We start from the raw sequence: 13,725 nt of genomic DNA, 5'->3' as shown, positions 1-13,725 counted from the left end.
AAAGGAGAAGCATGACTTGAAACTAGATATAAAGAAACTTGAGATCATGAACTGTTTAGTTTGGCCTGAGATCAAGAGAAATAAATGGGAATTTTATTTTAGATTTTTGCAATTCTTTTTGCAACAAGAGGCGGCACCTCCTGTTGGAGAAAGAAATCTGGTTTAAGGCACACATCTTTTATATACACTGTTGTGACAATGTGTAATTTAACTGCATTTTGTACATATTTCTGCAACATGATATTTTCATAGCAGATATAATACTGTCTTAAGTTACACATGTGCTCTTGTATTATTATTGTATGCATTGTAGGATCTTCTCTAATGGAGATTGGGGCAACTATTTTTGTGATTATTATAAATAAACTAGAATTGCATTAGAAATTAGAGGAATTGAATATCCCTCTATTATGTATGCTATTATAGCTCTGTAGTGTGCTTTTTAGCATGAGTTCATATATTACAGTGTAGTTGACACCCGACTCCCCCCCCCCCCACACACACACACACTACCATGTATTCATATCTTTGTGGGAACGTCTAACTGACATAATGCCTTCCCTAGCTCCTTACCCTAACCATAACCTAATTGTAACCCTGACACTAAAACCACATTTTGAGTCTGAAAAATACCTTTAAACTTGTGGGGACTGGGATTCTGTCCCCATAAGAATTGTTGGTTCCCAAAAGTATAGTAAACTTACAGTTTTGGTCCCCACAGAGATATGAATACACAGTCACACACAAACACGTACACACCCACCCGCACACACGTACATCACAAATCTACTCAATATCAGATGGCATTAGTTTAATCTTTCACTTTATTATTCAGCGCATTATTTTCCTTTGCATCAACAGGAATCCATTATACGTCTAGCAGAGCTGAGCCTCATGCCACTATATCCGATATCTCTCATGCTCCTGTACTCTCCAGGTCTCAGGTAGACCATCCTGCCTCTGTAGTGGGGCTGCTCGTACATCAGCCAGTGGCCATCTATCACATTGCATGACTGGCAGTCAGACAGGCTGTAGCGGTCCATGATGTTGTCGCAGTCGTCCATCAGCTCGTGATTCGGGCCCTGGAAGTTCTCCCTCTCATAGATCCTCATCCTGTAAGAGCCTCTGTGCTGTTAGTTAAAGGAGGAGAGGAAACGTTGGACCGTTAAAGGCTACAGTGAAATGTTGCTGATATCAGATTTGCAGACTTAGTGTGTGAAAAGCAGTTTCATCAGCTCAACAATATCATAGTTTCTAATATCATATAAACTATGATATTATATGAACTAGACATGTTTTCCTTGTTGTAATCCCTGAGTACCTGAGGAATTAATCGGCAGGATCGGATAGAGTCACTCATGCCAAAAGACATGTAATCCGAGTACTCGCCCCTCCTCAGAAAATACTGGTTCCCCATGTAGTTGGGGCGATCGTAGACCATGAAGCAGCCGCTCTCCACCCTGCAGGAGTTGCAGCGGCTCAGGTAGGAGGACATGTCAGAGCAGTCGCTCATGCACTCATAGGAGCGACCCTGGAAGTTCCTGTCCTCGTAGAAGATGATCTGTGGAAAAGAAAGAAAAAACTTTACAAAATTGATTTAGAAAAGATGTCAGAGCTGACCTTCTCTTTTATTTCTCTCCATTGTTCATCTGCAGAGTTTGTCTTAAATTTGAAAAGTGCTTGTTTTCCGGTCTGCTCTCTGCATACCTTGCCCATGTTTGATGTTCTGTATTTGTGGGAAACTGTCCAACAACCTGTGGCTGCCAGACAGCTTTTATACTTGATACGCGCTGTAACAGGGTTTTGTCATTCAAATTATCTGGAAGCTGATGAATAAGCAGCTCTGCGATCGCTGTTAATTTCATTTGTGCCATCACGATCCAGAACAAAGGGAGGGGAAGTGGATGGAAGACACAAGGCCGGAGAGGAGGGAGGAGAACTGAGCTACAGTTTCTACATGTCTTCACACAAATCTTCATTTGGTCACATTTAACCTGTGTGTTTGGCTTAATTGTTGTACTTTGTTTGGATGTATCAATTCAGACCAGTAAGAATTCACTATCATCATTTTCAAACGACCATAGGTTTACTTTACTGCATCTGCAAAAATTTGTATTTGCAATCATAATGCCATGGAATGCAACACGTCTGTTTAAAGAAAAAAACAAAAACAAAACACACACACCCCTCCCCCATTAGTTTTGCAGGTCCTGTGATGAAGTGCATACAAGCTGCATTCTTTCTAATGGTCAGCAAGGGGCAACTATATGGTGGCAAAATCAAGTCTATCAAGTCAATCTTTCTATCTATCTGCAGTGGGGGAAATATTGATTTCCCCCACTGCAGATGCATTTGATTTTGAGAATACCAACCAAAGATCTAATATTTTGTTTTTCTCTGGCTTTTTCCCAGCTGTGTCTCCATGAGAATCTGTGAGTCATCCTCTATGTTTTGGAGAAAAGGAAAACAAACTGAAAATGCCAATACTTTGATGAACAGTTAAATAAGAACAGATTAGTATGACATACAGACAGCACAGGGTGAGGGTTGGGTAATAGATCATGACTGATCAATTATGGTCTATACCTCACAAGGTTAAAGAGATTTGGGAAAAAGAGCAAGAATGGAAATTAAAGAAGTCAGCGAATTTCTGCATTTGCTTTGAGCAAAACGTTTTTCAGTGTACAATGTATACAATGCATTATATAAGAGATACAAGAAAACCAAAAGCATTTACAATTAAGTGTATCGCTGGCAGTAATGATGGCTTTAACGTAGAGTGTTTAGTGTGTATTTAATCATTTTTAACTAGTTTAATGACTGTTTAGCATTTTTATGTAACTTTTGTATGTATTTAAACATACACAAGATCATCAGACTACTGAATTAAATGTAACTAAAATGAAAACCAAATTAAGTCTAACTCTATTTAATATGTACTATAATCAGAAACCATGCCCATCATGGAGCATCCTAAGCCAACAGTGACCTGTAATTACCAACCTTTTTGATCGCTCATCAAAGAAAATAACAGAAAATTTAATGGATATTATGTCCAATAGTACCACTGTTTATACAAGTCATATTATAGAAGATATTTAAACTTTAATTTGGCAGTCTGTGGGAGCGCACTTGTTTACAGGTGAAAAGGTCTTTAGATTAGCGTGCAAAATACATGAATCACTGACAAGAACAAGACAAATATGGATATAAATTATTGACAAAAGCAGCAAGAGATCCTATTTTCAGGGTTAAATACAGCCAACAGTCATCCAAAACTAAATAACTGCCTTGCTTCTTCTTGCCCTCATGATAAAATGCATTAGTTATCTCATCCTGCAAAAAACAAACTGTAAATGTGGATAAATAACCAAATGATTTCCAGGTGTACAAAAAGAGAGTGCTGACCGAGACTAAGAATTCAGTGGAAAAAACAACAACACATTTATCATCAAGTAGTAGTACTTTTACATGTCACATTTGGCACTTCTTTGATATGAGGCTATCACATGTAGACAAAGGGAAATCAAACTTGACCAAACCATTTTGCTGATATGCAAATCAAGGTAATTTAGATGACAATAGCTTTCCCTCGTCTGCACATTCTACTTTTCAATATAAGCCACAACACAGCTGCAGCTGGATGGCAGGCAAGCAATATCAGTAACAATGGTGAAGGTAAGGAACAAATGCTGTTTGAGTGAATAGAGTGCAAACTATCGCCTGTCTTATTTGCATAAGAAGTCAAAGTATTCTAATGTTGTAAAATACTGAGTAATTTTTGTATATTCATCTATCCAGATTGCGTTCTTTGAAGACAAGAACTTCCAAGGCTGTAGTCATGAGTGCAGTACTGACAGTCCTGACCTGACCTCATATTTTAGTCGCTGCAATTCCATTAAGGTGGATAGTGGGTGCTGGGTGCTGTATGAGCATCCCAACTACACAGGCTCCCAGTACATCCTGAGCCCGGGTGAATACCCCGATCACCAGCATTGGATGGGATTCAACGATGGCATCAAGTCATGTCGTTCAATTAAAAACGTAAGGCGGTAGACACTAACATTCATTCTTTAGAATTGATTTTCCTTTTTAATGTAACAGCTCTGACAATATCATAATGTGACCCAGTTTCTCCAAGGTTCAATAAGCCTATTCTAACAAGTTGTAGAGGAGTGCTTGGCTGCAGCAAAATACCACAGAGTGCACCAACCAAGCAGTAATCAGTCAAAGACCAACAGACAAAAAGGAGAGATAAAAGGCTCATGATTTGGCAGCTGGGTGCTTTATGCCCGTGCCAATGCACATCAATTATTTAAGGAAAGTGGGAAAACAGCCAAGAAACCATGTGTAGTTTTGAGTTCAAAGTATTATTATTTAATGCAAAACACCAACTTGATTTTGTGAGATTTGACTTGCTACAGGTCTATGGAAAATCCTGGAAGATCAGATTCTACGACAAGCAGGATTTTGGAGGCCAGGCAGCTGAGTGTGTCGAAGACTGCCCATCAGTTTATGAGACCTTCAAGTTTCGGGAATTGCGCTCCTGCGTAGTGATGGATGGTGCATGGGTCCTGTATGAGCAACCAGACTACCATGGACACCAGTATTTCCTGGAACGTGGAGAGTACCCCAACTATACAGACTGGGGCGCCAACTCCCCTGCTGCAGGATCCTTCCGAATGGTCACAGAACTCTAGAGCAGCAGCACCAAAGTAGGGTTCTGCAGCTTGTGAAAAAATTATCCAAGCCAACAATGTTCTTAATCTGACAGACGGATCAAGCTGCAGGACTCTGTATTCTAGAACATTGCTTGGTTATTGTTGGTTGTCTTGCTGATAAGACAACCAACAGAGTCTTGATACCATGGATGTCTTGTAACCTTTAAATAAGTTCTAGAACTCTTGAAGAAGATCCGGAAGTTCCTCCCTCCAACACTGTTTTTCCCTCCTATACCCTGTACTTCTTTCCAGCACTCCAAGTGCTATACTTAAATAAATAAATACCCTTCTTACTCATAACAATGCAGCCTCTGTTGCTTCTTATTACATTACCTGTTATGTCAGCTGCTTTTAGTCTCTCCTTCATCTTCTTTAAACCTTTTTTGAAGTTGCTTAAGTCAACCCAGAGGTCTAGTTATATATATGCATAATCAGATGAGAAAAAACAAGTAAATTTAACAACAGGAAGATGAAAGTTCTTTTACAAACCCATAAAAGTTAAACATTTTCAAATAATGCATGTTGCTGAGTGAAATGATGGCTGCATAAAGATAAAGACCCTCTTGCAAAGTTGTAGTTTTTACGTTTCCACTCTATGGCTCAGTACAAATATGTAAAATAAGATATAAAACGATGATATAGTGTTTATTTTCATTTGATCATTTTAGAAAAGTGTATGTACACTTTTTTGTATAAGCACTGATACACTGTGTTTATTACACTCTGTGGTACACACTAGGTTGCTATATCACTCTGTGGTTACTGAACTTTACTAAACAAATTAACTGAGTATAACATAAGCTTCATTTTTAGGCATCCTGCAGTATTTAGGTTCATGACGAAAATAACAGAAAAATGCATTTTCAGATGGCCATTTTCAACTGTAAAATCAAAAATCAATAATCACTGTACCAATATAGAACCTATAACATGAATAGGGCTAAACTTAAAATGATTGTTTTTACATTGATAAAATGCATCATAATTGAATTTCTTAACTTCCATCACATAACCATCACATTGCAAGTGACCTATTCTGGGTTAGGTTACATTTTGTCTTCTTACATATTTGAAATAGAATAATGGATAGTACACCTGTAGTATAAAGGGAAGAACTCCATCTAAGAGAGTTGATTTGAAGCTATTTCTATTTCAAAGACACACCCTAAGCTGCTGGCTGGTCATTGGTGGATGTGAACAGGTTATAATGATCTTGTAAGGTTATGAACTTACTAAAACATTGCTGTAATGTTCTCATATTTGTTAGTGTTGGTTTTAGCAAATTCCCTGATTGGGAACTTGACTCAAAATACTCTACTTTTATATGTTTTTTCTTTTCTTTTTTTTTTGATATTGGGAATTTTTCCTAAGAGATATGATTTGTGAGTCCAGTGGTCCCTCGCTATAACGTGGTTCACCTTTTCGCAGCCTCGTATTCAAATATACATAAATCTGTATATTTGAATGTGCTGTACTGTATGTTTGTAAGTTTTCTCCCTAACAAACACAACAATGTCAACGAAACATCGTCACCTGCGGGAGCCTTTGGTTTCGTTATATAATACTGGACTTATTTTTCTACAAGGTTTGAACTTTGTGTTTAAACAACAGAGAAAAGTGTGAAAATTTTCATGCCTCTCTGAGAAACGTGTATAAAGTGTGTAGTGAGGGGTTTTACAGCCTTAAAACATCTATAATAATTGTAAAAAATAAAGTTCGCTACTTCGCCGATTTCACTTCTCGTGGGTTATTTTTAGAACGTAACTCCCACGATAAATGAGGGACCTCTGTACACCAGTTCAGTTAATGTTTCATCATTCAAGGATACACATACACTACTTGTTTCCATGATTGCATGCAGATAATAATACAAAAGAAAAAAGGTTAAAAAAAGGATCATAGATTTTATTTGAACTCAAACTTTCATAATCAACAGCTTAACAAAAGCTTTACACAAAACTGCACACACACATTTATAGCTGTGCTTCAAATCTGTTTAGACCAAGCAGGTTTAGATTCTTGGCACTGCTAAACAATCATTGTGTTCGGAAAAGCAATTCAATGAGTAAGAACAATAGGCAGACTCTAGACGAATATTTGAATTGTAATCATGGTTACAGGCACTGCTAACCATGCATTTGGTAGCATTGTCTCTGCCATGTATAAAGAGTACTACGTTGGTAACTTAGTGTAGTATTTTAGGCTCGGCAGATGGAGAAGGTGAGAATTTACAGCATTCATAGACGATCTAATTGGGCTCTAAATTTAGTGCTGTAGATATTTCAGTTAACACAGATTCAGATTGAATTCGATGCGAGTAAAATTCTGTATAATTCTGCTCTTTCTAGATTGTGTTTTTTGAAGATCGGGACTTCAAAGGAAAGTCCTATGACTGCAAAGGGGACTCAGCAAACCTGCATGGTTACATCCGCCGATGCAATTCAGTGAAAGTAGAAGGTGGCTGGTGGGTTCTGTACGAACGCAACAACTTTACCGGCTACCAATATGTCATTGGTCCAGGAGAGTACAATAATTACAGCTCCTGGATGGGATTCAATGACTGTGTAAGATCCTGCAGGATCATCAGAAATGTAAGTCTCCGCCTAGAAGTGATCAGTAGAAAAACACGTCACACGTCAAACTGACTACATTTCTTTACTTTCAGCCCAAAGGGCCCTACAAGCTGATGCTGTATGAACGACTTAACTTTACTGGCCAATCTCTGGAGCTGACAGAAAGCATAAAGTCAGTCCAGGATAAATGGCTCCGGCAAGAAGTCCAGTCCTGCAAGGTTCTAGAGGGGACCTGGGTGTTCTTTGAACACCCCAACTTCAGCGGCCGTCAGTACCTGCTGGAGAAAGGGGAGTACCACCACTGCTCAGAGTGGGGAGCTCTGAAAGCAGTTGTAGGCTCCATCAGAAGACTCATAAAGGCTTAAAATGTGACCTGTTAATCAAATATATTGTTTTAATTTGAATGTGTCATTGCACTTGTCTCTTCTTGTGAATACATTAAGGGGAGATCGCATGATCTCAATCTTTTCACCACAAGTTAGAGGAAATGAAAATATATATTCTCTCAAACGTTGTATTGCTCCTAATTCTACATGTAGCTGTACACCACGTCTGGCAGAGCTCATGTGATAGCTGTCAGCTGACTTTGTACCAAGGTGGGGTTGCTGATGGAGGGTGGAGCATCACCTGTCCCCTCCACTCAAGCCTAGTTAAAGCCAGTATCATGTTGCTATGTGCCCACAAGCCAACTTTACAGCATCAGGTGCAGCTGCAGCAGCTGCAGCAGCAGACACTTTAATTGGACCAATAAATCGTTTCTGGAATCAGGCTTTGACAGATCAAAAGGTCAGCCACTGTAAACACTGTATAAAGCTAAAACAAATGCAGCATCAGCCATTGTGCTGATATAAATGCTGAGGCTATTAAAATAACAATGATGCCCCTGGCAGTGCATTTCAGTGTGCCCACATACACTGCATATATAAATCTGGACCAAGGCTGTAGGCAATAATGTCTATGTAAAAGGTGGGATAAAGAAACGGTGCTCAAAAATTGGTGTGAGGGCCAAACATGGACCGTGTGGGAAAGGTAGGAGGACGAACATTATCTGATTTAAAGATTCAACTGCAGCAGCAGCACCTCGAGCATGAAGTGTGAATATGCATATCCATTCACAGATCGTATTTTATGAAGACAGAAACTTCCAAGGTCGCTATTATGAGTGCAGCAGTGACTGTCCAGAGCTGAAGGCCCATTTCAGTCACTGCAACTCTATCCGCGTAGAGAGTGGGTCCTGGGTACTCTACGAGAGGCCTAACTACATGGGCTACCAGTACATACTGACCAGGGGGGAGTATCCACATTATCAGAGCTGGATGGGCTACAATGACAGCATCAGGTCATGTCGGATCATACGGAACGTGAGTGGAATTAATCAGTCTTTAGTAACTTTTCACCTCATGTCATTAGTGTGATAGTTTAACTGTCTATTCCAGATGTTACATTTATTGACAATGAAAACCCCAGTTAGTCTTCACTTAGGTTCAGGTTTTAATCAGTTTTATGACAAATTAGACTGAAGAGCTTAGAAATGATAAATGATTTATATTCCAAGATCAATGTCGGATATTTGCTAGTGTCTTTTTCAAATAGATTTTTTTAAAAATGCATACTGCATTCACATGGCTGTAGATGCCAGTTAGCACTGTTGTAAAACACAAATGGTATTACCACTCAGACTGAACTGATGTTTGCATTACAGACCTCTGGTGCATTCAGGGTCCGTGTTTATGAGCGTCCTGACTTCAGCGGTCAGATGTTGGACTGCACTGAAGATGAGAACAACCTGCCCGACCGCTGGCACCACCGGGAGGTTCACTCTGCCCAAGTGCAGGATGGCGCCTGGGTCTTCTACGAGCTTCCCAACTATCGTGGACGCCAGTATCTCCTGGAAAGAGGAGAGTACCGCCGCTTCAATGAGTGGGCTGCAATGAGTCCCAATGTGGGGTCTTTCCGCCGTGTCCATGACATTTAGACAGTCTATCGCATGTTTTCAGTCTATCTCATGTTCTTTGCACATTTAATAAAAAAGAATTGTGCTCAGTATGTGTATCCCTTCATGCTCATGAGTGCTGGAAAGTGTAAAATGATTTTCAAACCCTCCTCTGTCCTGATGAAAAAGAGCATGATTTATTAAACTTTAAAATTCCTCTAATTCTTCTTTTACTCGTAACACCCTCTTTACTGCATCCACGACCTGATCTAAGCTTTTCCTCAAGCAATACAGATTAATGACATCATTACCAAATGAATTTGAACAATTTTATGAATATTGTTTACATTAAATTCACTGAGAATAGGTATAAGCAGGATGGAGTGGGTGGGGATGGGTGTCGGGGTGACTTGTGAAAGAAGGACAGCAACAAGATGAAAATGAGACTTACTGTAATGTATAGTTTGGAGATGGTGGCACTGGAGGCGTTAGGCTGTCAGAGTTGAATATGCTGAGGTTTTCTCTGGGAGTGACCAGCTCAGGCTGAACAGATGGTTGGGAACATGTACAGAAGGATAGTGGGCATATTGGACAAAAGATATAAAATATTGAGTTGCCAGGCAGGAGGAAAAGAGGAAGATGTCAGAGAGGATTCATGAATGTCATGAAGGAAGACGTGGAGAGGGTTGGTGTGACAGAAAAGGATGTTAAGCACTGGGCGAGATGGAGGCAGATCTGGCGACCGCTGAACAGAGCAGCTAAAAGAAGAGGAAATGCTTATAGTAACCAATACGGCTGCTCTAATATTCTCATAAACATAACAGAACAGCTATTGAAGAGATGCAGAGAAGTATTAACAAAGATTCAATAACATCAGTGTCGTGACTCAGTGTTAGAAAGTGTTTATTTACATTTTCCCCCCACATTTTTTAACGTGTTGATTGGAACAGAGACTTATTTTATTTCTCAATCAGTCATCATTAAGGAGTCCGTGGATTTATGGAGATGCTGTTGACTGAATGTGGGGATATTTCCTGCAGCTGGGAATTTTAAAAAGTAACCTAGGAGTTGAGATATATTACATAGTGATGTGCGATGCCACTGATTTCCTTTCCGATCTGAAACCAAGTAAAATTCAGGGTGGTATCAGCGATACTGATCCGATACCAATACTTTGTACAAAAACCTTTTTTTGTATCTCCCCGTGAGAGACGTCTGTCTCGCCCTAGCAGCACCTGTCCCTCTCCTCTTCAGTTCGCCTCAACATACGCTCGTCATATTCTGTGATATGATTTGCTCTGAGGTGTTTGACAAGGTTAGAGGTGTTGCCACAACACCTCACTTTCTTGCCACATGTATCGGTAAAATACGTCCACACATGACTCCGTTTACGCTCAGCCACTGTTGTGAGTGTGCACGCCAGGGGCTGCGACACATTTATACAGCTGTATTTCACACATGACTATTAAAGGCGGAAGAGGAAGTAGTTCCTTCCAATGTAGACAATCCGAATGATATAGTTTCTTTCCACTCTATAAACTACAAATTTACCCTAAATTACTAAAATATCGATATTTTAATATGAGAATCGATTTTAGAGCATAAATGACTGGTATGGGAGGAATCAATATTTCAGTATCGATCCGCACATCACTAATATTATAAATGGCTAAATGACCTCCTCAACATGTCTTGAAGTTCTCCAGAGGCCTGGGAATGAGCTAATCATTTTATTCAGGTGTGTTGACCCAGAGTGAGATCTAAAACCTGCAGGACACCGGCCCTCGAGGCCTGGAGTCCGACACTCCTGGTGTAAACTATTCGAAGAGTTCAACTTGACAGGAACAATAGTCCTTTATTACCTCTTTAATGTCTCGGTGCAAATATGTGTTCAGTCATTATTTCATGCTTCCTATTTTCATCGCATCAAATGAAATAAATGTTGCCATGTATGTAGTTTGTTTAAATGTTAAAGGGTTAACTTGGCTAAGTTTGGCTAAATGTTAGCAAAAGAGCAGCTTACAGGCATCACAGCATGGACAGAAGAAAACAGTACATAAGGAAGGTAATAATGTTAAGGATGGCAAAGTAAGCACACGGTCACATCTTGCTCAAGTTAGAACAACAGGTGTTTTAAAGGGTGCCTGTATCCCACCCTGCTGTGTCCTAATGTCAGTGCAGGTGGTGCTGCAGTGTGACACCCAGCAGACAGGACTCCAACAAGGAGGTCACAGGGCTCACCTAAACCTGTGGACAAAGAGGAACAGCCTGCTGATGACTCAGTGGGATTTGCCAGTAAGAGCTTGAAGCACACCAGCTGCTGTTAGTGCTGACGCTCGCTGGAACAACACTATGACCGCAGCAACACAAAGGGAGCCCAGCCAGCATGTTCTCCTAGCTGGGGTTATTCACCTCTAAAGCCTCTTTGTTTGTGACCCTTCATGTCCTGACTGGATAGGACAACGAGAGAGAGATAGAGAGATAGAGGGACAGAGAGAGAGCATGAGAAGAGAGAAAGTGCACCCTCTTATGGATCGTGTGGGGAGCAGCAGTCTGGGTCTGTCTGTTTCTCCATTTGCATCATTACAACAAACTTTCAGAAAGCGTTTATGTTTAATTATTAGTGAAGGCTCCGTTTCTATTTCAGTTCCAGTAGTGTCCTCTACACAGCTCTATAAAGAGAGAATAGCTTTAGTGTGTCAGAGAAGTGATTTGCACAGAAATCATTCTCTGTAATGGAGCAGGGAATGATTTCAGTGCAGATTTTTATGATTCAGAAAGCTTTTGTTATTATGTATAACTATAAATTATATGGGTGGATAAGACAGACCTGCTATTTACATCCAAAACAATGTGTACGAATAACCACCCAGTAAACTTTTATCGGTCATACAATTGCATTAAATTCTTGAAAATGCAGCAATAGCACAAGAATAAAACAAAAAATAATAAATAAATACATAAGAACAGTGAATAAATTAATACATTAAAATAAAAAACTGCGAAGAAATAAATAAATTAATGCTTTTAGAAATAAGACATCTAGATCTAGACAGACCCAGAAAACTGCAGAATGCATTTATAATAACTGTGTGCATTTATTTACAAAATGCAGAGAAAAAAGGATATGCAGATAACAACGTCATCAAGAACTGAATATATGTTCCCTTCTTGACGCATGTAATTGGCTGTAAAATATGAAAGTGGCGATTTCATAAACACAAAACATCAACGACACAATCAACAACACAGAAGGCAAGTATAACTGTATTGGAAAATTGATGCATTTAAAATGTTCACAATTGTAATAAAAACAGAGATCTCAGTGGTATCAATCCATCCCAGTCCTTCACAGTCCAGCTGAGGGTAAGATCATGAAGACTCAGGTGGAGATTTTCTGTAGATTTTGCAGGAATTAGCTGTTGTAGCTAATGGGGTACACTCATCTGGATCATGTGCATACTCCTGTTTTATTGTAGTTTCTGTAGAGTACAGCACTTACAACAGCTTTAGTCCTAAAAGATTTTGGCTGAAGAACCCCCGAGCTGCCTGTTTCCTCCAGCTCTGGTGTTTACAAGTCGACGGCTGTGATTTGTCTCAGGAGCTGAGAGGAATCATGCTAATCTTGGGAAAAGAATGCAGTTTCTGGCTGCAAGAGTTACCTTGTATGGCAACAATGAAAAAAGTCAAGGAGGGAGAGAAAACACAGGGTAGATGGAGAGAAATCCAGCTGTCTTAAACAGGGATAAGAATAGCAATGAAAAAGTTCATTTTAAAAATGAGCACAGCTACTCTGGCGGTATCACTGATTACTATGTTTTTTCCCAGCAGTACTCCTAATGGGCTGTTTAAAAGGTTGGAGAGCTGCTGTTAGAAGCCTGTGATACAGTGGTAACAAGAACCATCACTGTTTCATGCAAAATGTCTGGGCACAAAAATGACATGCAATTAATAATGCAGCACTAATGTTTGTGGTCAGAGAAATTTGTCAAATTACACTGGAGTTGAGACTTAACATTCACAAATGACTATAAGGCAATCAGTTCACAGTTTAGCACCAGTTTAGACAAAACAGTGCTCACTGGGTGGGGAATGTGAGGTGGATAACTTGTGAGATAACAGTCCTCCGTCCCCATACACCTCATTCAGGACTTATTTTGTGCAGACACCACTGTTATAAATGAGACATAATATCCAGGTGACAGGGCTTTCTCCACTGCCGCTCCGAGACTCTGGAACAATCTTCCCTCTTTTATAAAATTCTCTTCCTCTTTGGAAATCTTCAAATCAAATTTGAAGACCAACCTATTTTCAAAGGCTTTCAGATTTCTTTGACACTTTTATTCAGTTTTAGCTAGTCTGGTCTTTTATGTCACTGGATGATGTTTGCATGTGTATACTTATACACGTATGTTATGTTCACGTATTTGTGCTTGTGTGTGAATGTGTACACTTTTGTATATGTATGTGCATATGTGCATGTACATATGTATTTCTA

At 39.6% G+C, this 13,725-nt stretch overlaps 3 protein-coding genes and 1 pseudogene across 4 annotated transcripts; 3 read left to right on the top strand and 1 right to left on the bottom strand.

Moving 5' to 3' along the window:
- Nucleotides 1-854: 854 nt before the first annotated feature.
- Nucleotides 855-1,716, bottom strand: LOC146650758 (gamma-crystallin M3-like). The gene is made up of 3 exons (XM_085383817.1): nucleotides 1,708-1,716; nucleotides 1,322-1,561; nucleotides 855-1,130 (listed from the first exon to the last, which is right to left on the bottom strand). Exons 1-3 carry the CDS (start codon nucleotides 1,714-1,716, stop codon nucleotides 855-857), a joined length of 525 nt encoding a protein of 174 aa, XP_085239943.1.
- Nucleotides 1,717-3,575: 1,859 nt separating this feature from the next.
- Nucleotides 3,576-4,700, top strand: LOC146650757 (gamma-crystallin M2 pseudogene; annotated as a pseudogene).
- Nucleotides 4,701-6,932: 2,232 nt separating this feature from the next.
- LOC146650756 (gamma-crystallin S-1-like) lies at nucleotides 6,933-7,659 on the top strand. The gene is made up of 3 exons (XM_085384958.1): nucleotides 6,933-6,941; nucleotides 7,070-7,312; nucleotides 7,387-7,659. Exons 1-3 carry the CDS (start codon nucleotides 6,933-6,935, stop codon nucleotides 7,657-7,659), a joined length of 525 nt encoding a protein of 174 aa, XP_085241084.1.
- Nucleotides 7,660-8,106: 447 nt separating this feature from the next.
- LOC146650755 (gamma-crystallin M2-like) lies at nucleotides 8,107-9,269 on the top strand. 2 transcript variants are annotated; one of them, XM_085384009.1, is made up of 3 exons: nucleotides 8,107-8,135; nucleotides 8,388-8,655; nucleotides 8,997-9,269. In XM_085384009.1, exons 2-3 carry the CDS (start codon nucleotides 8,395-8,397, stop codon nucleotides 9,267-9,269), a joined length of 534 nt encoding a protein of 177 aa, XP_085240135.1. In that variant the 5' UTR covers nucleotides 8,107-8,135; nucleotides 8,388-8,394. The 2 variants fall into 2 exon arrangements, with proteins under 2 accessions (XP_085240135.1, XP_085240134.1); XM_085384008.1 differs by lacking the exon at nucleotides 8,107-8,135 and adding an exon at nucleotides 8,306-8,323 and having other exon boundaries at nucleotides 8,413-8,655.
- The last annotated feature ends 4,456 nt before the right edge of the window (nucleotides 9,270-13,725 follow it).

Source organism: Rhamphochromis longiceps, linkage group LG16 (genome assembly GCF_057381845.1).
Source record: "Rhamphochromis longiceps isolate RC_006_pf linkage group LG16, R_longiceps_female_GT1.1, whole genome shotgun sequence".
Taxonomy (NCBI): Eukaryota; Metazoa; Chordata; class Actinopteri; order Cichliformes; family Cichlidae; genus Rhamphochromis; species Rhamphochromis longiceps.
This window is presented reverse-complemented; position numbering and strand designations above follow the sequence as displayed.